Below are 27,190 nucleotides of genomic sequence, written 5' to 3'. Positions count from 1 at the left end.
CCCCCCCACACACACACACCCTAAAAATACAGTTCGGGACTCAAGTTCACAATGTCATGGCTCCCTCAGCTGAGCCAGGAGCAGGCCATGCAGGTTTTGAACAGAAAGACAAGTCAGAAGTGCCTCAGCAGAGTATTACTAGCTCTGACATCCCATTTTCAAATGCAAACCAACTTTCCACCCATACAACCTTGGGCTGGTAAAATAAAAATTAAGTTAAAAACCAAAAAATATATATATTTTATATACATAATTATTTATATATATACACACACACACAATCAACAACAGCAATCTATCTGGAAAACTGGAATATCAGCTGCCCAATTTAGGGGACAAGGGAGAGCTTTCAGGGTAAAAATACAATGCACTCTTCAGAATCCCTCTCCAGACTCCTACACCACAGATTCCCACACCTACTCTAAAAAGCGAGTGACAAAAGTCAACAACCCGGCCAGCAAGAGCCCAAAAACAGAGCAGCTGCTATGTTGCTTCCGAGGGTTTCCAAGTAGCCAGCTCAGCCCAGTACTGCCAATTGTCAAAACAGCTCTCGTTCCTATTCTCCACCTGTATTCTGTCAATTTTAAAGCACTGACTCACAAGGCAGTCACCAGTGACGCACTGCTCAGAACTGGGTCAAAACTGTATAGACACAGGGCAAGGAGCCCCCAAATCCCGCACGCTGGTCAGACCATGATCCAGCTCCAAGTGTACCAGAGCACTGAAGTGCCACCCAAGGCTACCCCAGAGCTCTTAGTTTTCAATCTGCCCTGCTCAAATGCTCAGCACATGGGCACAATGGCACACCTATGTCCCAGCTACTCGAGGAGGCTAAGGCTGGGATCCTGGAGTTCAAAGTGACTCCACCAGACCACCTCAAAACCAAAAAAACAATCAAAGTAAATGTTCTGTCACTCAAGAGACAAAACAGCAGAGCAACCTGTCGCCCACAGTGTTCCAGCGTGAGAGAAATCAAACCTCATAGCTGTAAGTCACCAGTGTTTGGGGCCAGCTGTTAAACATAAGCTAACCTGACTTGGCCGATAACAATCAAACTGAAACTTCTAATAAAGTACTTGGGGGACAGCAGCACAGCTCCATGGGACCTGATCAGCAGCAGCACACACACACCACACACCCTCATTCTCATGCACGTACAAACACGATCACACATACATGCACACAGAGAGAGAGCACTTACACACTTCATCAGCCTCAGAGCACCGTTTCACTCTGTCCTCCGCTAATATGAAAAGGGTACATTCCCACATCGTTCTTACTGCCAGTAAAACCACAGAGCTAATCCAAGTCTGACCTGGCTAGGGAGCCAGTGCCTTCTTTTCCTTTCGGATCTTTGAGCTCCAGACTCACGTTCACCATGTCGATGAGGAAGCACATGCACGTGTACACCTCTCCGCTCAGCACAGTCTGTGGAAGGAAACGCTAGTCAGGCCTCGGGTGACAGCACCAACCTGAAGGTGAGCCCAGAGGTAAGGAATCTAATCCACCTGCTGTCCCACCCACCCACTCCCCCTGCTGCTCTGCTGCTCCCTGCCTTCTTGGAGGAGTATCCACATAGGTGACCGTCCGCTGGGACTACAAGTTACGGAAGCACACAGTCTGCCTACTCACGTGTATCCTTGGATCCTGCAGGTCGTAAGGCCGCATGAACTCTTCTATGGGCTCCCCCAGGTTGTTCTCCAGTAAGCCTCGGATCAGCTTGTATTTATATAAATCCAGGGAGCAGTGCACAGATGACAGACTGCCATGGACAGTTATGTCTGCCACAGTGTGACTTATTTCTCTATGAGAAAGAAAGGAGGCCAATCTCAGAAATAAGACACTAACTGCCTTGGCACAGCACAGCCAAATGTAAGGCTACAATGTGGGTACCTACATTATCAGCCAATTATAATCTTGACTTCTGATGGCAAAAAAAAAAGTCATGTATCTCCAATGATCAAGTTACTATGCCTGCCATGCTTTAACTACAGAGAGACTTTTAGCTCCCAAATATACATGGAGAAAATCCTCAGATCAAATGAGCTGGGGAAACAGGCTCAGTACCAGAGCACTAGTCTCAGATCAAATGAGCTGGGGAAACAGGCTCAGTACCAGAGCACTAGTCTCACACATATGGCCCTAGGCTCCACTTTGAGCATGCCAAATAAGTGCATACATAAATATGAACATATACATACAAATACTAATTAACGTTTTTATTTTATATATGTGGTTATTTTGCCTATGTGTACGTCTATAAGCTGTACATATTGTGTGCAGTGCCTACAGAAGCCAAAAGAGGAGATCTTATTGTAATATTGAGTTGGAAGTGTCACCCCAGCCCCTGAAATTGCCTGGGACTTGCCAAGCACTTGGACTCCAATTCCCAGCCTGCCAAGCACTGACCCCTCTCTGGGGAGGGTCAGGACCACTCCCACAGGGTATTTAGGCTCACCAGAAAAAGGAACCTGTGGTTTCAGGTTTTGCATGTGCTCTCCCTCTGTCTTCCCCTACCATGCTCCCAGCTGAGAGCCTGGCATTCATTAAACATGGGCATTTTTGATTCGGTCTAATCTGGTTTGATTGGAGTTCTATGCGCCGGCAGAGAGGTTCTGTTAGGAAATATTCCTAACACCTATCTCCTGGATATGGAGTTATAGGTGGTTTTCAGCTGCCATTGGGTGCTGGGAATTGAACCCAGGTCCTTTTTGAGCAACCAGTGCTCAAAACTGCTGAGCCGTCTCTCCAGCCTCAAGTTTTGTTTTGGTTTTGAATTTGTTTGTTTGCTTGTTTGTTTCTGAGACAGTTTCACACTGTGGCCCAAAGTCTTTAACTCATAGCAATCCTCCTGCCTCAGTCTCATAATTAGCCTAGTAATAAGGAAAATCTCACAAGAGTCAGAAATAGCTTAACTATTCCAGTTGAGGGAGTAACACAGATCAGATGCCCAGCTTGTAGCTCCAGCTCCCATGGTAGACGGAAGAAGAAACAAGTCTTTCCTCCTGAGCATGGAGGACACTCACTAGGACAACACCCGACAGTGCCTGGGGGAGCAGTGAGACTGAAGATGCCCAAGGCTGCTGGGACGCAGATGCCTCATGCTAGGACTAGAGAGCTCCCTCTGCCTTCCATGGGTGCAACAGGCATGATGGGTCCTCCATACACAATGTCTGAATATATGAACTCAAAGGCTGTGATTTAAAGAGAAAGATGTGCAATGCTATATTTAAAAAAAGAAAAAACCTGCTCTAGGGTTAGGGATATAACTCAATGGTAGGGGGCTCGCCTAGCATGTACTATGTCCCTAGCCTTGATCTCAAAACTGCCAAAAATAAGTAAATAAATTTGACTTGTCTGCAAGGGAAAACCTATATACAATAAGTTGCTTTGTTTTGTTTTATTTAATATACATGAGGGGTCAGGGGTAAGGTGTGTGCTGAGTGCAGTTATCCAAGGAGGCCAGAGGTAGGGAGCCTCTGAAGCTGGAGTTTCAGAGAAGCCACCTGACATGGGTGCTGGGAACCGAACTCAGAGCCTTTCAAGAATAGAACACACTCTTAACCACTGAGCCATCTCTCTAGTTCCACAACATTGTTTTAAAGACCAATAAAGCAATCAAAAATGGGCAACAGAAAAGCGCTGCCATGTGATGCGCTCGTGGTGGGGAGTGGACAGCACACCTGAGGGTGGGTTTCCCCACTGGGCCAAAGAGCTCTGCCACCCCACACAGCACCAAAGGGAAGGGGAGAAGTTCAGAGAAGCAAAGAAGAAAAGCACATCTTAAAAACATTGCTTGCAAAGAAAACCAAGAGTTCAGTTCCTAAATAAGAAGCTCTTAGGCTGGCCAAGCCAGGCTCATCAAATAGAGCCCATGCCAACCATAACTGGACACCAGCCAGGGAGCTCTGGCATAATAGGTCCCAGTGAGAGCATAAAATGAAGTGAATTGCCCAAACCTGGGGGTTAGAACAGGGCTATTTAATGAGGCTACTTTTTAAAGTGTCCCCATTGTAAATATCTTTTGGGGGTTTTGTTTATTTTATTTCATCTGTGTGTGTGCATGTGTGTGCAGATGTTCATGGAAGTCAAAAAAGGGCATCAGATTCCCCAGAGATGGAGTTATGGGTGGTTGTGAGCTGCCTGGCATACAGGATAGGAACTAAACTTGGGTTCCCTAGAAGAGCAGCAAGCTCTGTTAACCACTGAGCCATCTACAGCCTCAGCAGAGCTCTTTGATTGCTATCTAGATACTTTTTATCTTTCCCTGGAGTTAAAATGCAAAATGCTGCTTCTCCCACACCAAAGCACCATAATGAAAGATGTCATAAACTGTAATCAGGGTTCCAGTGTGGATCAGGCAAGCAGGAGCATAACCTAGGCTGCAACCTTGCTAAATACACACCTAAGCTTTGGGCCTGAGCATGACTCTGTTGGTCTAGGATCATCAAGTTTTCCAGGCAGTTATGAAGCCAGTGAGAACTGAATCAATGATTGCTCTGAACTGCAGACACAAGCTTCCTGCACATGAGGCTAACTACAGAGTAAATCAGGACCGGCCCCTTAGTCTTTAGGAGGGTTTTTCAATGGGCTCCCTTATAGATGGGGCAAAACTGCACCTGGGCAGTTATGCAAAATAAATGGACTCCAGGGAGTCAGCAGTAGGGAGGTCCAAATGCCCAACTTTTCCAGATACATTCATTGCCTGCTCTCACTACCTCCCTATTACAATTTAAACACATGCTAAATTCCAACTCTTTCTTCTTTGTCAAGGCAAGGCTGCAGAAGAGTCCCCGAGTCAAACACTAAGTTGGAGCCATCTAACCACCTTCCTATGTTCCTCAACAAAACATAAGCTCTGTGATGGCAGCAGTTCCTCTTCCATCACACATGTCTGTGTGTCCAGCACAGAGCAAGGACTCCATTAACACTCTGCATGGTGAAGAAGTGCCCCTCACTTACCTTACAGCACTGATTCCAACCTACCAAGATTCTGCTTACAAGGTATTCAGATAACACTCACTTGTCCAAATTCCTCTCCACCTGCAATTTCAGCCTACAAGGCTCAGTTAAGAGACTTCCTCCTGTCTGGCGCACAAAATAGGAAGGGAAGATCAGGTCCCCACTACTGCTGTCGGAGGCTTGAGAGCCCTCTCTGGGGTGTCTCTCTGCAGCAAATATGTCCATGTCCTGCAGATCCACGACAATGCAATCCAGCAGACAGACATGGTCTTCTGCAAGTATCCAAGGAAAAAGAGGCAAGGACAAAATTAGCACTCAAGAAAGGGCTGGGCCTCAGCAAACTACAGGATCAGAGTTCGTTCATTCTATCCTTGAAATTCAGAATCAGTTGCCCTGCTCTGCACGACTCAGAAACGTGGCCATCAACTATGAGGCCTTAACCATGGCCTCAAGAGCCCAGCATGCATTGTATCCAGCTCTGTGTCCAACACATGCTGCTGCCTGCCCTGCCCTCCACATCAGCCAAGCTGCTCACACCCCAGCAGCAGAATTCTTTTTTCAAACACATACCATGTTTAACCATTTCTGCTACCACTGATTAGACCCAAACCACCTTCACCCTTGCCTACAACACCTCCACAAACGATTCTCCATTGTACCTGCATAATTCCACATTCTTTCCACAAAATACCTAGACAAAAAAGAAGCAGACTGAAGTGTTCTCTTCCTTTAGAAACTTCAGGGGCTATGTTTAATCCAAAACTCTGGAACCTCCCTGCAAATGACTGCAAGGCCCTACATAAGCCCCACAGCCCACTTGTCTGACCTCATCACAAGCCATTCTCCCATTTGCTCTCCAAACTTCAGGTTTCCAGTTCTTTGCATCTCCAAAAAGGCCACACTCTTTGCTTCTTGGAAAGCCTCATCAGTACCATGACCTACATAACTCGATCTACGTTGGGTCTTCAATTTCCTTCTGTCTTTCCCATAACATGCACTATAACATAGGAATATCATGTTTACCTAATATCTTTCTCCTATAAGTACCACTCTAGGAGGAACTGTATGTATCTATACAGGGGACAGAGTATTCTAACACCTAGCATTAAGTAGGAGCTTGGTAAACAGTTCTTGATGAGATGGTTGCACTAAAAAATATATAAAACCCATGAGAGCAGAGCTAATCTGTGAGAGAGGTGTAGAACAGTAATGTCATGGCCTCAGAGAGACTATAGGAACAGCTGTAGAACATAGAACCACGTGGAGACAGTGTGAAAACCACAGCCTTCATCCAAGGCCAGGTACCACTGATGAGAGAATATTAGTAAAAACCATCAACTGGGTAGGAGAAATGATATTGGGACAGGCATATTCCTGGAAAGACATTCCAAATCTCTGTGTATATTTATACAAGTTCACATATATACAGCTGTACAATGCCCATGTACATTCACCTGTGTGTGAAAGTCAAAGGGCAGTGTCTTATGTTGTCTCCCTCAATAGTTTGAGCACACAACCTGGAGCTTACCCACTCAGCTAGACTGGCTGACCAACAAGTCCCAGGGATCCCCCTGCCTCCACCTTCCCAGAACTGGTATTATGGACATATGCCACTTTGCCCAGTTCTGTTGCTGTTACTGTTTAACATGAGTGCTGGGGATGAAATGCCAGTCCTCATGCTTGTGTGTGAGCTCTCTCCTGACTGAGCCATCTCCCTAGCCCAGCTCCATCTCTTCTTATAGGCATCCACTTATGTCAGGCTGGCTGAATGTCTAATTGTCACTGTCTTAACCACTTGTAGAGTGAGTCACAACACTCATCAGAGTTCAGAGACAGAGTCACACTGGTCAACTGTCTCCTTGCAAAACTCACCATCCTGCTCTACCACCTACTAGCCACATGACAAGCCAGGTTACCTCATCTCTCTAAGCCTTTCACTCCTCCCTCCCATGAAGGGGAGATAAACGCTGAGCAGGGTGCTGCAAGGATAAGTCCATGCAAATAAACACAGTGGCATCTGGTCCACTGATACATTGAAAAACAAAAAGGCATAATCATGAACGAAATCTCTTTCATCAGCACAGCCATTAGTCTCTTTGGTCTCACCTCTAGGACTACGAGGTCCTGCACGGATTCCACCAGACCTCAGGTCTATCTAGCAAAAGCAATCAGCACCTCCTTCAGCTGCCACCCTTCACTGCCCACGGTGCAGCCTCACTGGGCTCATCTCAGCCACCGTATGCTATGCCTCCCTCCCAGCTGAGTTCCTCAGAGAAGCACCTCACTTTCCAACATGGCATCCACCAGCAACAGACTGAAAACTCCAGAGCAAAGATTAGGCCCAGGTTCAGAGTGACAGATTCTTATAGTCACAAGATGGCAGAGTCACAACCCCAACACTGGAGAGGAAGAGGCAGAATGTAGAGGTCAGGCTAGCCTAGGTTACTTATAGAGCCTTGTACCGAAAAGCCCAAAGAGGGAAGGAGATAAAAAATCAAAATCAAGAGTACCCATAGCAAGATGACTCAGACCACAGAGTCGTTTTACAGCACTTCCATCCTTCAGCCTGGCTGACACCAATCTTAGTATCTTATTCTGGGGAACAAAACAGCAGCCTGCAAGGACAGGGTCTGGATAACAGCTTATGAGGACACAGGGCTAGGGGGGCTGTCACCATCTGCTGGAAGCCATGTGGAATATAAGAGTCCCACAGATAACTGAAACCCTCTCCCTCTCTATCCCATCTAAATGAATCTACTTTAGAAGTTATCTGAGGGCGGTGGTGGCGCATGCCTTTAATCCCAGCACTTGGGAGGCAGAGGCAGGCGGATCTCTGTGAGTTCGAGACCAGTCTGGTCTACAAGAGCTAGTTCCAGGACAGGAACCAAAAGCTACGGAGAAACCCTGTCTCGAAAAACCAAAAAAAAATAAATAGAAGTTATCTGAGACTAAACACACATAAGACATTAATGCCTCAAAAGCAGCATGAGGCCTGCTTGGTCACGCCACAGATGTCAGTCTTCATCACATCAACGCATCATGTCAGCCTCTGCCATGTCAACACGGTCCACAGAGCTCCTAGAAGGGCTTCAGGACAGCCCTACCTGCACTGCGCAGCTCTTTCGTCTTCTCTTACCTGGGCTACTGGAACTTTGGTTAAGAGGTGGCATGGCCTGCTGCCCTCGCTGCTTGATGGAGGCACTGGGTACAAACTCACTCTTCAGGCTGCCAAGGCCCACTCCTGCAGGAGGCGTCATGAACAGCCCCTGTCCGTGGGGCCCCTTGGGATCCTCTGCGCTTGTCATCTTCTTCACGCTGCGTTTGGGTGTGCCTGTTGGAGAAGCTGAAGGCACAGATTCCTAGGAGGAATGAAAGGAAATTAGAAGGCAGAGATGAGGGGGTAGCAGGACCTTCCCAGGCTCAGAAACCGCATCCTAGTCCCTAAGTTCTCAAAGACTGCAGGAGACCCACTGCCCTCAGACTCCAGGGACAAGAAAGCGGTGGCCGTGACACTTACCACCTCATACACTCCTCTTCAAAAATGTTACCAAAGATTACATTCCTGTTGAGAGCTACAGCAGCATGGCAAGAAGACACTGTCTTTTGGCTCAAGAACAAATACCAATTTCAGTCAAATTTAACCAAAAAAATTTCTCAACCATACAATAGATTTACTGCTTTGAGGGAAGAGAGAAGCTTACTGTAATTTAAAAAAAATAATATGCCTAGGGGACTGCAGAGGCACCTAGGTATGGAAATGCTTCCCTAGCCGGATGCCCAGCACCCATAAACTGGATGTGCTGTCACACACCTGTAAACCCAGGTAGCAGTGGAAACAATTCAAGGCTATCCTTGGCTACACAGCAAGTTTGAAGCCAGCCTGGGATATAAACAAAAAGTATCTGAGGGCAATATGAGTGCAACAGAATTACCCCAGGAAGAAGTTTATGCATTCTGGTCTCCCCGCATGTACTATATTTGCTATCTAAGTAACCACAGAAATGAAATAGAAGGCAAACAGGAGGCTAGCTACCCATGTCAGCTTCCTGCTCACACGGAGGAAAACCAACCCTAGGATTCTGTGGAAAGACAGGACTCTTTTCTTGCTGAGAGCTTTTAGTTGATTCCACAGAGTGAGCCTATTATCGGTGCTTCAACTTCTCCGGGTCCTGAGGACCCCTCAGAGCCCTGTCTGTGTGTGGCTTGTGATCATGGGACATGCATGCTGGTGGTATGCAAAGCAATGGTTCTCTGCTGCTTACCACTACAAGGCTGACTCCTCAGCTTTGTTTGGACTAAAAGGTGAAAACCCTGTGATCTCTCCACTTCTTGGGCAGTAATTACAACTAACGGTAACACAAACTTCCTGCATTTTTCAAGAAAGATTGTTAGGTAGATGCTACCCTATAAATGTCTCCACATGAAAACAGCCCCAGTGCTCTGCTGGCCTCAATGCAGGCAGCATTTGTTGTCTTCCACTTCACTTCCCTCCACATCCTCTCTGTCCTTAGCTTCAATTAATCAACGGCTTCAGAAGATCAGGCTTTTGAGCAACTCTGCCTTAGAAATTATGGTTTAAGCACAAGCTATGGTTGAGAAAAAGAAAAGGCAAGAATACGCCAAAAATCCAAACATGTCTTCTATCATATGGGGTTTTTATAGGAAAGTGTCTCCACATTTGGAAGTCATAAAAGCTGAGGGCACACGTGCTCAGGCGATCTACAGGCTCCATGTCAGGAGTATTTGCTGCTTTTGGGCCGCTGGACTGCGCATTAGACTCACTTCACATGAGCAAGAATATCAAGAGGCAAGAGTAAACGCAAAGTGGAAAGGATCAACACAGAGACCGTCAGTCAACACTGGGCTTATATGAGGAGAGGCGACCTGCATGGCTAAGTGCACCAGATCACAGAGATCCGCACAAGTGACACACTCCACACAGCCTTATGGAATTCCACTCAACAACCACGAGTGGGTAACACAGCAGCTTCCCTAGGATTTCTGGATATAAAGTAAGGTCATACAGGAAGCAGTAGCCAGGGCTAAAAAGACTCTTGATACAGTCCTAAGAAAAGCTCCTCTACTCAGACAAGAAGTAATTTCCCAAAGCAACCACACACAAAGTAATGAAGCAAGCCTCTCCAGCAGTGAGGCATTCTAAAGCAACAGCATTTAGGGGTTTTGATTGGTTTTATTTGGTTCTATTTTAAGTACATGAATGTGAACTGACTGCTGAATGCCATAAGGTTGGGTTTTTTGTTTTGTTTTCAAAATAACCAAGAGATGAAAGGGGGGAGAATGAGGGAGAGAGAAGCATCTACATTGTGCCTTAAAGAAAAGGTAATCTTTGTAGGTGCAGTCACCTAATATAAAATCCTCAAAAACAAAGGGAGGCAAGTTTCATCATTAAAATGCTATAACTTGTGCTGTTATTTGGCTGAACAAAAATAGGAATCTTTTTGTAAAAAAAACATCTTTTAATAGTTTGGCTAACTTTAGAGCACACTTGTTAGCTCAGACACAGACACATCTGATGCAGACAATGAGCCCATTCCTTTTTCTGGAAAGGGAGAGAAACAAAACAATGTGACTGAACTAGATCTCTGACTATAGGTGACCCCCTGCCTCAACCACTTAGTGTGACCTCAAATAAAGATATATGGAAGACGCATTCCAAAGAGCACACCCACTATGTGACTCCTGGACCTCCAGGGAGGGAGAGGACTAGAGATAAAGAGCCGGCTCATCAACAGAGCATGCACACTGGGCGCACCATTACCAGGTCACTAGAGACATACACAAGAGAAGGGCATGCTCCAATGCATGCGAGGGAAGTCCCTGTGCTCCTCACCCTACAACACCCATGCCCTACACACCTATGCATCTCACTCTTCAGCCATGCCTTCCCCCCCTCAACCCCCGACCCCTGTAAAGGAGCCAGCAAATGTGCTTCTCCCAAGCTCTATGAGCTGTTACAGCAACTTACTGGACCTGAGGAGAGATTGTGGGAGTCCTACTGGTTAGTCAGAAGCATATCAGAAGTCACCTAAACCTGTGGTTGGTGTCCACAGTGGGCCCAAGCTGGCTAACTTCAGGCAGCTGCACCATGACTGACCTGACTCCCAGCAGGTTTCTACAAAGGCAGAAAATAGAGGGGTAGGGAAGCCCACACACAGCTGGTGTCAGGAGTGCTATGAAGAAACAGGGTTTCGTTTTATATGCAGAGGAGTTAGCACCAAATGACATACTGTGGGTGTCCAACAAGCGTCAGCTACCTACTGCTGTTTCGGCTGTTCTGATGAGCTAACAATCAAACCTTACACTCATCTCCTTGAGGCATATCTCCTTCCTACATTAGTAGCTGCTGGACGACAAACAGGCACAGCTGGCGGGGATTCCAGTCAGTGTTTTTCCCGCACACTCAAGATGAGTTTGTACCAAATAAGCAGAGAGAATAGGGCCTGAAGACCAGCAAGGAGTGGTAAGAGTATACTGAGCAGGGCATCTGCTATTTAGACATGTCACTCAGGATCCGGGAATGCAGACACCAGTGAGGGGACCAAAGTGTCTCCAAGGCCCGCTTAGCTTTGGGGCTAACTGGCTGTTAGCTGGCAAGGTTCAGCAGAGGACCTCAAACACGACAGGCAACAATGTCCAGGTCATTTCCATCTGCAGCAGGACACCATCTAACATTTTACCACTACGATAGTTTTAAGAGTCTTCAGGTAAAAACGGGACCAAATCAGGAAAACTGCCCATCTAGAAAGGAATGTCTTTCTTCTTTAATTTACTATTACTCTGTAGGTGCATGATCTATGTGTGAGTATGGGTACATGTGGGCAACAGCAAACAACTTTTGGAGGTCAGTTCTCTTCTTCCCCTATGGGCTCCAGGGACTGAACTCAGACAGTCAGGCTTGGTGGCAATTCCACCCCACCCCAGATGCTTTTATATTTGTAGAGTGCACTGTAACCAATAGAAGACTGGACCCTCAGGGTTGTTGGCTGAAACAAGTTCATTGCACTTAATGAGGGTTACACTTAAACTACTGCAGTTGAAAGGTTAGTTGAGATGTCAATAAGATGTTAAAGAAATCTTCCAGCCATGGGCCTCGAAGGTAACAGCAGCCTCTGAGCCATGGACTGGGGATTTTTCAGTTCACATCCAAATTCAAGCTAAACTAAAGAGCTACAAATGCTGAGGGCTCACCTTATCCTGCAAAAAGGTTCCAGGAAAGCCAGCGAAGAGAAACTTGTTCTTGACTTTCAATTTGCCCAAATTTGCTACTATCAGATTATTTGATCTGGAACTTTCTGGGATGAGAAGCACAGGGGCACCAGCCTCAATATCCAAAAGAACTCTCGAGCATCGCTGAGCCTGGTCCCTCACCTGGTAAGCAAGGAAAGTGCCCATAGGCTCAGTTAATTCCCCAATTTTATAATCAGACATCCATGGGGATGAAAAACTTTCATAAACTTATATAGCAATTAAAGAATATAATAGTTTATTTGTGGCCACTAGAGTAAATCAGAATAAGAAACAAAATAATAATGGAAAGTCCCCAAATATTTGGAAATTAATTTCATACTCCTAAATGACCTACAGATTAGAGAATAAACCATAAGAGAAATGGGAAAATAGTTTTACAATGATAATGAAGAAAACGGATTATGAGATGTGTGTGATGTAACAAGGACTCTTATCTCACCAACTACGTCATCTCTCCAGGCCTGAACCGCTTTTAAATTTGTTTGATTAGTTTGGTGTTTGTTTGTTTTTCAATACTATAGACCAGGATGGCCTCAAAATCAAGAGATCCACCTGCCTCTGCCTCTCAAGTGCAGGGAGTAACAAGAAACGTGTGTAACACCATACCTAGCAATTTATTTAAGGCACATAGGTAGGTGTGTGCCTGAATGTACATGTGTACTACATGAGTGCCTGGTATGTAGGAAGGTAGAAGAGGCTATCAAATCCCTTGGAACTGGAGTTACAGACAGTTAATAGCCACCATGTAGGTGCTGGAAACCAAACCTAGGTCCTCTGCAAGAGTAGCCAGAGCTCTTAACTACTGAGCCAGCTCTCCAGCCCCTCTGTGCTACTTTTAAGAGAAAAATACAACCTTGCAGTACAAAAGGGCTTGGAGAGAGGCCATTCTAGGGATTAAACCTAGTGTATCACTGAGCTACACCCATAAAAGGACTTTTTAATATTTCTGTGTGTGTACACATGCACCCATGTGTTGGGTGGAAGCATGCATTCCACAGCACACATGTAAAGGTCAAAAACGATTGTATAAGATTCCTGATGTCAACCTCTGATGCCTCTTTGTGCCTGCATAAGCAAGCACATGTATACACACACATGCACACACCCCACACTGTTATTCTTTAGATGCCTGTTTGTTTTTTTTAACTGTAGACAGAAAGGGTATAGATCAAGATGGGAGGAACAAGAGAGAAAGTGAGAAGAGCTGGGAGAGGAGAACCATAATCAAAAAAACATTCTATGAAAAAAAATGTATTTCCAATAAAAGAAAACAATTTTTTTAAAGTTCTATGGATCAGTCAACATGAAAAGGCCACTTGGCTACCCACCGTCTGACCCTCAACAGCAGCTCGCTGGCGCCCTAGGACATCCTGCAGCTGAGTGAAGTGCTGGATGAAGGCCACCACCTCTGCCTGGAAGCGCTGTGTGTGCACATACTGCACAGAGGCCATCTGGAGGCTCACACGGATGTCATGCTCTCTCTGGAGCAGCGGGTCTGGCTGCCCATATCTGGAAATTAGAAAAAAAAATAGGACTAAGACATCTGCAAGATTTGAGTATTAGAAGAAAACTAAAGTTGACTTAAGGGATGATTCCCCTCCAATCTTTAGCTTTAGCTACTAAAATGGAAAACCCTTAAAACAAGCCTGTCAATAATTTAATAAGGACATTAAATAAAAGTGTGGTGCATGACGCCCAAGGCTACAAACAGGGGACACTGCTGAGCACAAAACTCACTACACCTCCAGAAAACACCAGTGCCACCTCAGTGCTGCCCTTGCACAGCCCCTCCGGTCCCTGCTGTAAGGGACTGCAGCTGCTCCTGGCACAGACTGTGACAACATGGGTTTGGGGAGTAATTTAAAAGCCACAGAGAAATGGAAGCAGCAGAACTAGTGCTTCAGGGGAAAGGGGATTTCTAAAAAACAGAGAAATTGCCTTTTTACGTCAGTGAAATGTAGACACCGTCATGTCGTGTGTAGATTCAAAGATGAACAGAGGACTTTTACAGTCACTAGGAATCTAATGGACTGTGATGCCAAGAAAGAAATGATTACACAGGACACAGTCAGCGGGGGAAGAATTCGTATTTACCAAGGAAAGCACCTTTCTATCAAGCAAAGAATTAAGGGATAGCATTAATCATCTCCTTTGTTGTAGAACCATGCCATTGGTGTGTATAAAATAAGCAAATCACAATACGTCAAATTCTCAGCAGTGTGGCAACCTCACAATGAGAAGTTCTCAAACAAGGGGAGAGTGAACTTCGGGGGTTCACTAGAGACTGAACCCAGAGCTTTGCACAAACTAGCAAGCACTCTTCCAGTAAGCTACATCCCAAGCCCACAGATGGTTTGGGGGGACCATTTTTCTCAGCACACTAAAAGTTGGGAGAAGGCTGAACAGAAGCCTTGACTGTGCATAATACCGAAGGGCGGGACTGTACAACCGCGCTTTCTAATACCTCTCAAGAAGCTGGAAATCTCATCCGGGAAAACCATGCTTTAAAGGAAGCAGATAGGCCAAAAGCCACCTTCCAAAATCCAACAGGAATTCAGTTAAGTCACACTTATGAGCAAAAAGAGCACACTCACATAACTCAGTGTGAGCAGGGCTCTCAGGCTGAAATCAGGCAAGAATGCTCGGTGCTCTATGGAAGCCTAGAGATTGTTCAACTTAGGCCTCCCATTACGGACAGAGGAAAGGTGGAACAGAGATTAAGTGACTTGCTTCAGGTCACATAACAAGTTGGTAGGAACTGACAGAACCGTGTTCTTCTGATAACTGGGATTATTTTAATCCTATCCCATATGCTCATGACACTAAATTATCTCCAATGTAAATCTTCTTCAATAAAATTCAACATAAATCAGGACTCCTCACAAACTAGATCTTTTTAATTTTACTTAAGAAAGTAAAATTTTTTTCACTGTTTAGTCAATAAGAATTTCAAACACTGAGTTGTCACCAGCTTGGTGAGCAGGGTTTGAGCCCCAGATGGTGGGAGGAGAGCAGCAGCTCTGCAGGCTGTCCTCTGACCTCCATACACACACTGTGGGAGACACAGAGAATAAACACATATAAAATGTAGAACAGCGTTTAAAAGGGACTCCAACCAGCAGTGATGGCGACAGAGCTGGAGAATGTGGATGTTCTACAGCAGGTGACCTGACACAGCCAGAGAGAAGACATGACATGCGTGCTTTACTTGAAAGTCTGGAAGATGAGCGCCTCTTCTCCACTTGTGGTGAAGCGCTCTCTGTAGAAGTCTCCGTGTGGCGTGAGGTCACTCAGGGATAGGCTCCCAATGCTTCCCTGCAAGGCCAGGTCTCCCTCTATAGTGTTAAAATTAGAACACAGAATTATGGACAAATTCTAAAAGTGTTTAATGCATCTCAATTAAAACAGACGTGCACCTGCCTCAGACTTCCACTTTTTAATCAAACTAAATGTCAGAGGTAAATTTCCAGATGCCAAGACCCCAGAAAAGCCTTTGATGTGCTATTTCTAAGGGTGTCAATGTCAAAGTCTAAAGGAGTTGAACAAGTCTAAACGACAACATCTACACAAGCCAGCAACACCGCATACTAAGAGGCACATCTACCACGGGAAAGAAATCAAACTAATGCATTTCCAACTTAAAGACAATACGCTGGCAGCTGCAGATAGACCAGAGCACTGGTTACAAGTGAGAAGACCATCACAAGGTCTATTCATAACAGGAATAAAACAACAAGGGAGGAAGTGCCTGTGTCAGCTTGCAGTGACTTGGCAAAAGAAAAAAATCAGCTGTGCGTGGGGACGACGGTGCTGACACAGATTGGAAGTGAGTCTGCTGCCAGGGGCACAGCCCGGGGTGAGAGGATGGAGAGGGTGCTAGGGCACGTGTACTGGAACATGAGCATAAAATGGTCCGTCCAATAATGCCAGGAAGGGTGCAGGGGCTGGTGTACTCCTGCAATCCCAGTACTAAGAAGGCAGAGGCAGGTGGATCCCTAGGAGTTGAAGCCTGTTCTCATGGAAGTTCCAGGGCAGTTACTGAACTGCTATTTCTACAGGACAAAACCAATCATAACTTTACATAGCTGTCACCATGACCACCAAGGTATACATACACCTCTGGCAGGCCAGGTCAGCTCCCCAGGGATTCAAAGGCATCTATTTATTTTTTGATTCTTAATGTCTACTAACAAAATTGCCATGATTCTCCCTAATAAAGACCACTCTTGTAGGATGCTTTTCTAAAATAACGCCAGGCACAAGACCTCTGTATCAGTTAATTTCTTCTCCAGGTGATATTCTTGACTTCATAACAGTGTCAGCATCTTGGTCTTCACTACTGCATTACACATTCCTTCATGAAGGGCAGTGTTTGAGCTCATGCTTTATAAACCCTATCACTTAGAACATAGTATTCTAGTAAGAATTCCAACTGCAAAAGCCCACCAGAAAGAGGCCAGCTTTGCTACCATCCCCTGCTGCAGAAACCACACCTTCTCTTGGCAGTGCCCCTACTCAGCACCAACAAAATGAGCTTGTCCCATTTTTCCACAGACAGCCTCTTGACCTGACTGTCTTCCAGATCTAATTATTAATTTCTCCCCATTTCACTCTCAAAACTATCCCAATTTAAACAACAAAAAAATTTATCTGGGCACACTACACAGAGAGATGCTAGGGGCCCTTGGGATGAGATGGGAGAGGAACAGGGAGAAAGTTGTACCATTACCTGCCTTTGTAATAAGCCATCCAGACAATGCTGATCCCAAAGCCAGGATTGGGACCACCACCAAAAATGACAGCCATACCAATACCCACCATCAAGCCACTGCTGTACACCTTATTGGTGTGTGAGGACAACTAGTTTCGTGCTGAGTGTTGGAATACTTACCAAGATCGTGGGTGTTTGGTTTTGCCCCACTTACCAATCATTTCCACATGTGCTACTAATTTGGACACATTTGCTTTAGCCAGCTCACTGGTGGCCTTGCTCAGCACAAGAGAAAGCGAATGAACCTAGGACACAAGGTACAAAACAAAAAGCAAGTCAATGAGGGAACAAGAAACAGCAGGACAGAATGGGTGAGAATGGGGACAGGCTCAGAAAGGTGAAGGTAAATAGTGTGTGTGTGTGTGTGTGTGTGTGTGTAAGCATGCATGTATACACAAGGAGGTCCAAGGACAACTTCCAGGGGTCAGACCTCTCCTGCTACCATGTGAATCATCAAGCCTAACAGCAGACACCTCCACCCGCTGGACAATCTCCAGGCCCTGGAATCTGCTTTAAAAGACTCCAGTGAAAAGGGAATGCAGGTGTAATGTGATGAATTTTAGTGGAGGAAATATTGAAGGTCATGACTCATTTCTTCCATTGTGATATATTACAAATCCATCATAATAAAAATGTTCAAAAATCCATGTCTCAAAAAACACATTGTGGGGCTGGAGAGGTGGCTCAGAGGTTAACAGTACTGACTGCTCTTCCAGAGCTCCTGGGTCCAGTTCCCAGCAACCACATGGTGGCTCACAGTCATCTCTAATGAGATCTGGTGCCCTCTTCTGTCATGCAGACAGAATGTTATATACATAATAAATAAATCTTTAAAAAAATAAATACAGTCCTGTGCTCCTAGAGCAGCAGTGTAAACAAAGCCTCCAGGAGTGCACCACATCTTACCAGAGTGGGGAAGGATTCCTGAGGCAGAGCCACATTTATAGCATATCAAATGCAGCCATAGAATGGCTGAACACTGCCACTTCCAGTCACCTTGCTAGGCCCAATGCCCCTGAGCCTCAGAGTGCAGCCAAGTAGTGTGTTCACCACCTGCTGAGCAAGAGACAGAGCTGGCTTTTCAGCCAACTAAGTAGGAGACAGAACAGCTCCCCACCCTACTCATGCCCCCATCTCTCCTCCCAGGTGTCCCCTTCTAGAGGAGTGAAGCCTGCTGTGAGTTAGAGAAGCAAGAGAACACCAACATGGGGAAATAGAGTTCCCTTCCTGGTTGCTCCCAGTAGTGCATGCAAGACCCCATGCACCAAGACGTGCAGATAAAGACCTTTCTCCCCAGGCATACAGAAGTGACCAGCTGCTACTGCACAGGTGCCAGAACTTACAGTATGCCTGTATTGCCCTTCGCAGTCAACTTGGCATACCTGCCTACTGTTCCATCACACAGCAGACTGCCTTAAATCTAGTCTTAAATGCTACCCCTATGGGTTTTTTAATATTTACAATATTAATATCAAGATTAAGTTTCAAGCATGGCAATCCATATCATAATGAAAACTGTGACAGCAACCATTCACTGGATACTTGCTATGTGCCATATACCATGTGGAGCGTCGCACATTAAGGCTTGGGACCACCCTCTATATGGGCACTGTAACACAACACCCAGTTTGCTGATGAAAAAGCCTGTGGGGAAGAGGGTCCCTCATTTCCCAGGCCACAGCTATAGGTTACAGTACAAGGGCCAGGACTCCCACAGGCCATCTAACTTTGCACACTGCACTCTGTGGCTCGCTACGGTGAGCCCAATGACAGTCAGTGATGCTGTGAGAGGGTAGGGAACTAACAAGGAAGCCATGCACAGAAGTTGCATGGAAGAAGCTTGCGACCGTGCACAGAGTCATAGCTAATGGTGCACACAGCCCTCATGTCGGACGGGCAGTGAGAAAACAAAAGAAAAACAAAAGGATTCCCTGGAATCACATAGCTGGGGGGAAGACAAGATGCTTAAACTACATATGTTCTCTGCCTCCAGATGAACTTTACAACAAAGCCCTTTCCAAGACAATGATGTCACTAATGTCTGTATTTCTCAGCAGACAGTCAGAGACTACATAGCTCTTGGCCAGGACAAATGGAAATGCTCACATTTAGATATGATTCAAACTCATCTTCAGAGTGTAACGATACCTTGAGATCCAGCTTGGAGTTCACGGGCTCCTGGAGCTCAGACTCCATGGAAGTGCTGGACTCCGACTTCACATTCTGTAGAGGGCCCTCGGGTGGTACCTTCATGGCATGGTTGTCTGCAGTGGAGCCAATCCCAAAAAAGTCCAGAATCACCACCCAGGTTTGCAGGGTGATCAGCACATCCAAGCAGTTAAAGTCAACATCGACGCTGCGGTTAATGCGATTGTAACCAGAAGAGAATTCTGGGTGTTTTTTATCCACCAAGAATATATTGATGTGGACCAAGGAATCGTCAAATTTATTCTTTCCAGCAAGCTTGGGCTCGTCCACTGTGGGAGAAGGAGGTGGGGTCAGGGGGTAGCTGTTCTCCTGAACTTCCTTTTGCTTTTTCCGCGATGTGGAGATGGGTCTTTGATACAGCTGAAAGACATTAGGAGCTTCCTCCATGTGGGAAGGGAGAGACCGAGGCATGTCGGGATACTCCACAGTGGACACCAAAGGGCAGGACTGGGAGAGATACTCCTTCTGGGATAAGCTAGATGGCTTGGGAGCCCCTCGAGACACCATCAGGCTCTTATACTTGGAGTCTGGATTCTTCTCCAGTAAGTCTTCCATGAGGAGCGAACGCAGGGCAATCTGAATGGATAAGGTCTGTGGATGGTCTTTACTGAACTCCACCTCAAAATCCTGAAACTTCAAGCTCACCAATCCTTGGGCCCCCAAAGTCAGGTCCCCACTCAGCTGAACCTGCAGCTCTGATATACAGAAGTTGGCCTGAATCTGAGTGAAGGCTTTGGCTTCCTTCACAGACAAGGACTTCTGGGAGGTGCTAGAGAAGCTGGAGTGGCTGAATAATCCGTTGTCCTTCCTCGCCACACAAGGTTCTCCGCAGGAACTGAGAGGGGGCAAGGGGGAGGCAGGGCAGGGGGAGGATGGGGTACTGGTTGCGAACTTATTCAGATCTTCACTGTACACAAGGTTGTCCAGCGTCTGTAAAACCTGCTCATACACGTGCTTGGCTAACACCACCTGCATTCAAAGGGAACAACCCAGTTACTCCAGAATCATTTTTTTAAATGGATTTGTAATTCTGTGTATGGGGGGCTATACAGGAGTGCAGGTGCTCATGGAGGTTATAAGAGTCAGACCCCACACACACACATATACCACCCCACAGTGAAGTTACAGGCAGATGGCAGCTGCCCAACATAGAGGCTGGGAACCTAACCCAGGTCTTCTGGAGAGCAGAGATTGGCCCTAGGCACTGAGCCACCTCTCCAGTCCCCAACACTATTCTTATCACACAGACCCTGAACTCCCAGTTGGTGTTTCTGTTTACCAAGAGGCTCTCTGTGAGCTGGCATCAAGGCCCATCATTTCTTTTTCATCCTTTCTTCTTTCCGCCCACTTCTACGCATGAGGCTCTCCCTAGTCCCTTGCAGAATAATCTATGCACATCAACATGTGAGTGTTCCTTGTATGCTTGAGAAGGCAAAGCTACTCTTTCTAACCACACTGATAACTGCAGAAAGCAAGGAGGAGACTTCCAAGAGTCTATGTGGGCACAGCACAGGACTGAATGTGAGGTTGTACACTACTGCGCAGAGTCAGCGGGACAGGCAGTACTGTGGGTACTGTTCAAACCATGATGCTCTCCCGCAGTTATGTTTTTCTGGGTGTTCGTTGTTGGAGCTGGGACGGGACCCAGAGCCCTGTGCACGATAGGCAAACACTGTCACTGAGCTGCACCCCCAGCTTCTTACTCTCTTTTAGTTAGAATTTCTTATTTAAAAATATTTTCAAGTACATCTTTTTTTACTAATTAAGGGCAATTAACAGAGGGATTCCAACTCATAGATAGAGAAATTTTGACAGACTTGGAAAGTGACCGTTCTATAACCCCTAATTTAATCTTCATCCCCACAGAGTTCATTAGTGGAATGAAGCAACAGAAACGACTGACAGGGAATTTTACAAGTGAAGAGATCAGGCTCTTTCCACCTACACACCCTCGTCAAATGCAGACATTGTGTGACAGATATAATGTAACCGGAGGTGCATGACAGCATCTGTGACAGTCTAGGCAAAAGAGAAGCAGAGCCAAGAAAAGACCCAGAATCCAGAGAAGCCTGTGTAGTTCATGGCAGAAACACGTTCAGAAAGACACAAACAACAGCCAATGCTGTAGAATACTATTTTAAGGTGTGCTGCTTTTGTTTAGGCTGCATTTGTTTTCCTCTGTGAAGCTGTATTCTTTGCCTGTCTAAAACACCTGAAGGTCTAAAGAGAAGAATGGTCAACAGTAAGGCAGGAGCAAGGATAGGTGGGGCTGGCAGGCAGAGAGTATAAATAGAAGGAGAAAAGAGGAAGAGGAGGAGCAATGAAAGAAAGAGGGAGAAGGAGGACATCAGGCAAGCCACCAGCCAGCCAAGTTAAGACTGAACGTGAGATATACAGACATAAGGAAAAAGCCGGGGGCGGGGGGGAAGAGCAAAAGGTAGATGGAATCATTTAAGTTTAAAAAAAAAAAAAAAGCTGGCTATAAACAAGCCAAGCTATGGCCGGCCATTCATAACTAAGAATAAGCCTCCCTGTGTGATTTATTTGAGAGCTGGGGGATGCCCAGTCCCCCAAAGTCAAAAGACTAAAGAGCCCAAAAAGAGTAAAACATCACACAACAGATACTCTTACAAAGGACCCAAGTTCAATCAATTCCCAGCACCATACTCTCGACGATCTGTAACTTCAGTCCCAAGGGAGTTGATGACCTCTTCTGGCCTCTGTGGGCACTAGGCACACATGTGGTTCACAGACATACATGCACATAAAACATCCATACATGTAGAATAAAAAATTTAATTTAGAGAGAGAACTGGGGAAGGTTTCTCACCCAAATACCCAAACCTAGGAGCCACATATTCCAACAGAGATAGAAATGCATGGTCCTGAGTTACTTCTGAGCCACTGAAAGACAACTCATCACCAGCTACACTGACAGAGGGTCTTGACAGATGGTCAACTGCCCTAAGATTCTGAGGTGTTTCCTAAGCTTACTCTTTCCTCTAGTACTGTGAAGTCAGAAAGGAAAATAAAATGTCACTTATGAAGGAGAATGGGTACATGCACAGCTCACACAAACGCACGCTATCTGGCCCAATTCTGTCAATGGCTCAGATAACACTGTTCTACAGGTTAGTCTAAGTGCGTACAAAGTGGGGTGAGAACGGCTTTCTCCTGGGAAGAAGCAACTGGCTTTTGGGCATAGGATTAGAGATCCACTTTCTTCCTCTGTGACACAGGAAGAAAGCCACTGCCCAGGAACAAAATGAGATGACAAAAGGATACCATGTTGATGAGCAATCCTGGCACTCAGGAGGCTGAGTCAGGAGGATTATAATTTCAGAGTCAGCCTGGGCTACAGAGCTCTTCCGTGTCTATTAGAATAACATATATATTCCTTCCAATGCTTAATATACATAAATACATACCATTATAATCTGAGTACTATATACAATATAAATATAAAATAAATACAGATGGGCTAAAGAGATGGCTTAGCAATTAAAAGCATTTGCTGCTCTTGCAGAGGACTTGGTTTCAATTCACCACAACCACATAGTAGCTCACAATCATCCATAACTCTAGTTCCACAGAATCAGGCCCCCTCATCTGGCCTACCTGGACACTAGACACATACACAGTACACTACACACACACATGCACACACCAGTCACATGCATAAAACTTAAACACCAACTAAATGTCCCTAATCTGAAATCCAAAATACCCCAGATATCTGACGCTTTCCGATAACTAATCCAACATTCAAAAGGTTACCAACCTAAGAGCATTTCAGACGCCAAATTAGAGACCAGAGATGCTTGACCAGAAAGGTTTGGAAATGTCCTAAATACACAAAGTTCCAAAAGCTAAAATCCATCAGGCCTCCCACATCTCAGACAAGGAACACCACCTGACTGAATCTCAACTGCCCTGACCTGAAAATCAATCCTGTGTTTATTTACCTGAACTGGGTTGACGAATTTTCCTTCAATCTTCATGATGCTGGATGTCCCCAGGTCATCTGGACTGAGGGAAAAAGTCAGCTCAGACTCTCTCTCGATAGGGATCTTCTCCAGTTTAAACTGGATGGTGGTGTTGTTCAGGATATGAAAGGCTGGCAGAAGGGAACAACAATGACAGACCATGAACACTAATACCTGGTTTGTTATTGATAATCAAGTGTCCTGTATATAAAATGAAGCCCAGGGATTCTCTGATGCTGGGTTGGTCTGAGTCTATAACTGAGACCAAAACTCACAACATGCCAGATGGTGGTGGCACACACCTTTAATCCCAGCACTTGGGAGGCAGAATTCGAGGGCAGCCTGTTCTATAGAGTGAGTTCCAGGACAGGCACCAAAGCTACACAAAGAAACCCTGTCTCAAAAAACAAAAAAACAAACAATAACAACAAAGAAAAAGACTCACAACAAGCAGAACCACAAGACAAGTTTACACGAGGGGAAAAGGTATTTTCATGACATTTTCTGCTTGACAGCTTCAAAATATGAAATAGCAAAGCTGGCAAAACAGCTCAAAGGCCACAGACTATCTTACATTTCTCTTAGCCACAAAAGCCAATTTTCCAAACCAGACTGCCTCCTTCCTTAGCTTTCACAGACAGACAACAGCCTTCTCAAGAGGCCTTAAGACATAACTCTAACTGAACACCTTATTCCAGAGAAAACTGTACGGTAAGCATGAAAATGCAGGAGTGACCAAGTGCACACCTAGCACACTCAAGTCCAGAGGCTGGCTCTCCAAAATCCAAATGCATCAGTGAAGGACCTTCTGAGAACCACAGGCATTTTCAAAAGCATTAGTTTCTTCAACTTCCCTGATTCTGGAGCTGGACTGCTTGGGTCTAACTGTCTGCTCCAAGAATACAAACATAAAAACATCACTGTTTGAAGCCTGCACGGGTCCTGTTAGAAGACAGTAGAGCAATGGAAGATCATAACACCCAGAGAGCAAGTTTCCCTTCCGTTTACATTCATCTCTTGTGCTACCCAAGGCTGCAATATTTAACTAAGAGAAATGAACACCTTAGGACAAAAGAATAGAAAGAGTGTATGAAATGAGGTCACACTACATCCATCCACTGAAGCACCTCTGGAAAACGCATTCAGCCAACAACAAAGGGCAACACTCTTACTTTGTCCAGAGACAGTAAAGCCACGCCAGGCCTCCCTGAAGCTGTTAAAACAGCCTATGACTTTCCACACCTTACCCAGAGATAACCCTCAAAGGGGCTGTGCTGTTTTCAGGACACACACACAGCAGCTGGCTTTAGAACCTTTACACTACACACTCAAAACTCGGCTCTGCTTCTCACCTTGGCCTCGATGCAGAGATTCAAAGAAATCATGTCGTGTGAAGTGAGTCTCCTCCTGACTGTTGGCACTGGCAGACCCAGAGGGCGGGCAAAACGTCCGACTGACTTCCGGTCCAGCACTGTCTCTGGCCGCCAGCTGAGTGCAATTCAAAGAATAGAGCTTAATGTCTTTGATTTCCACCTGCAGGCGGTCGCTTCTGGACTCATCATCTCCTGCCACAAAATTCTGGATAAATATCTGTCCCAAGTGTCCCACCAGCAGCTCAGGACTCCCAGGCCTCCGCGGGATAGAAACAACTGGAGACTCAATGTTTATGTTCAAGATGAGCTTCACAGTGTCCGATCGAGGGGAAGGAAGGCCAAACCCATAGATTTCGTTCTCCTCCAAGTCAAAGGGCTCCCGGGTCTTCTTCGGGGTTTCGAAGAGTGACACCATCTCACTGTACTCAGCAGTCTTGGTGGCTAACACGGTGGTGACTTTGGTAGCTGCACTTTTCAACATACTGCGAAAATTCTCCTCCAGCTCGTCCATGGACAATGTCAACTCCTTCAAGAATTTGGCGGAGTGGTTATAATGTAAGGACGCCATCTTCAGGTTGAGGAAGCACTCCTGTTTGGACTTCTCTACAAACGTGAAGCTCAACGCTTCGCTCAGAGCTGCATCTTCCATTCTGACAAACACGCTTTCAAAATAGCCAATGTCGCTGACAATGTTCTCATAGCCTATGGAATTCCCAATGCTGACGACATACTGGTTCTTCACGTTGTCTTGTGTCAGATCCATGAGCTGCAAGCAACCAAGGGAACCACTCATGTCAAACGAGCTGCCCATCGACACGTTCACTTTTGTGCCGCCAATACTGGCCGTTGCAATTTTCCTGCCCTGTCTCTCCCCGTCGGCCAGCCCCACTGTCCGAAGCAGCAGAAGGTTGAGTCTGTGGATCTCCACAGCGACCTCGGTGTTCTGCTCATAAGTCGACTGAATCGTGCCCTGTTCTCTAAAACTTCTTTCTAGGTCAGTCATCAGAGGCTGAGGGCTCATGTCATCCTTTTCCTTGGGGAAGGACTTTTGAAGAAAACCAATGAGCTCCACAATTGTCTCTGGGTTTAAGATGATGTCCAAGTTATTCACCTGAAGGGAAATCACCTGCAGTGTGCTGTCCAAGTTCATGGACGGGCACTCTGAACTCACAAACTGATACTCCAGTTTAATGAGGGACTCTTGTTCTTTGGTGAATATTTTCTCCAGGGAAACACTAGTGGCCGATTGGTTGTTCAGGGTAGCCACATCAGTTAGGAAGGCCACATTAGGTCCAGAGACAGGAGACTGGGCCCTGCTATCCCGGAGGCTTCCTGTGGGAATATCAAAACTCAGGTTCTTGTGGGAAGCCATCAAAAGGTCAAAATCAGCACCATAAGTCTGCATGGTGTCCACCAGGAGCAACCCGTGAACAGTCAAGGAGACTTCAGCATCATAGGGCCTCTTCACAAAATGAGCATTGGTGCCGAACACCTTGAGCACAGAGATGTAGCGCCCACTGCTCTCCACACCAAGCTGCATGCAGTTCACCTTGAATTCCGCTAAGAGGAGCTGTGACTCCACCAGCACCTCCCGTGTGTGCTGCTCTAGCATCACAATGCTCTGGGTCAGGTTCATTACTGAATCCTGCAGGCTTCCTCGTGGGCCTTCCTGGGGGAAAATCTTCTCTCTGATCTGGGTATCAGTGGGCTTCATTTCAGGCGTGGTGAGGAGAGCAAAGCAGTTCTTTAGAGCAGATATCTTGTCTTCATTGATGTGGATTTTTAAGTCTGGTAAATTGCCTGAGAGCACAGCCCCAGGGTACTTAGGGTCTGACGTGTAGATCAGTCGGCGTTCTAACTGTAGGTGAACATTGAACTTCTCAACCACGTGTGTTGGCCCCACATCAATGTCCTGCACACGCTTCCAGTTGTCTCTCACGCGCCCCACCATAACCTGGAGGTCCATGAACGTCAAAGAGTACCTTTCATACATTTGTGAGCTCATCAGATGAGCCTGAAGCTGTTCCTCGCTGAATTCCACTCCAGAAAACGGTGGCACTTTCTCCCCACTGCTGCTGCTGGTCTCTGGAGGTGGGGTGCTGGGAGGTGTGGCAAGAGGGGTCTTATATTCATCGTCACTGAACTGATTCTCTTCAGAGGCTGACCCATCCCCACTTTTCCTCCTAGAGTCTTCTATAATTAAAAATAAAAAGACAGTAAGTAAAATGTCTATTTCCTCCCTCCCTTCTTCCCTTCTTACAATTAGGAGGGCTAGAAAGACAGCTCAGAACTTAGAAGCACTTTCTGCTCTTGCAGAAGATCCAGGTTGGGTACCCAGCATCCACACGGCAATTCACAACCACCTGTAACTCTAGTTCCAGGGAATCAGGTGTCCTCTTACGGCCTCTTCAGGCTCATACATACATGCAGTGCATATAAACTCATACAAACACACATTAAAAAATAAATTTTTAAAAAGAATCTCAGTCGGGCTGGAGAGATGGCTCAAGTGGTTGAGAGCATTGCCTGCTCTTTCAAAGGTCCTGAGTTCAATTCCCAGCAACCACATGGTGGCTCACAACCATCTGTAATGAGGTCTGGTGCCCTCTTCTGGCCTGCAG

At 46.0% G+C, this 27,190-nt stretch overlaps 1 protein-coding gene across 6 annotated transcripts in view; it reads right to left on the bottom strand.

Annotated features, from left to right (window-relative positions):
- Positions 1 to 27,190, bottom strand: part of Vps13d (vacuolar protein sorting 13 homolog D) — a 227,774-nt gene that overhangs the window by 159,229 nt on the left and 41,355 nt on the right. For 5 of the 6 annotated variants that reach the window (XM_026782068.1, XM_026782066.1, XM_013348600.2 and 2 more), the window contains 11 exons: positions 24,549 to 26,762; positions 23,176 to 23,327; positions 19,151 to 20,179; positions 17,157 to 17,247; positions 15,440 to 15,566; positions 13,560 to 13,740; positions 12,172 to 12,351; positions 8,099 to 8,321; positions 5,024 to 5,234; positions 1,633 to 1,804; positions 1,316 to 1,428 (listed from right to left, as the gene is read on the bottom strand). In XM_026782068.1, the coding sequence (XP_026637869.1) occupies positions 1,316 to 1,428; positions 1,633 to 1,804; positions 5,024 to 5,234; positions 8,099 to 8,321; positions 12,172 to 12,351; positions 13,560 to 13,740; positions 15,440 to 15,566; positions 17,157 to 17,247; positions 19,151 to 20,179; positions 23,176 to 23,327; positions 24,549 to 26,762 (4,693 nt within the window). The remainder of the gene's footprint in view (positions 1 to 1,315; positions 1,429 to 1,632; positions 1,805 to 5,023; positions 5,235 to 8,098; positions 8,322 to 12,171; positions 12,352 to 13,559; positions 13,741 to 15,439; positions 15,567 to 17,156; positions 17,248 to 19,150; positions 20,180 to 23,175; positions 23,328 to 24,548; positions 26,763 to 27,190) is intronic. The other variant, XM_026782067.1, reaches the window with a different exon arrangement.

Source organism: Microtus ochrogaster, chromosome 10, assembly GCF_000317375.1.
Source record: "Microtus ochrogaster isolate Prairie Vole_2 chromosome 10, MicOch1.0, whole genome shotgun sequence".
Lineage (NCBI taxonomy): Eukaryota > Metazoa > Chordata > Mammalia > Rodentia > Cricetidae > Microtus > Microtus ochrogaster.
The sequence above is the reverse complement of the archived record's forward strand: the minus strand, read 5'-3'. Positions and strand labels throughout refer to the sequence as shown.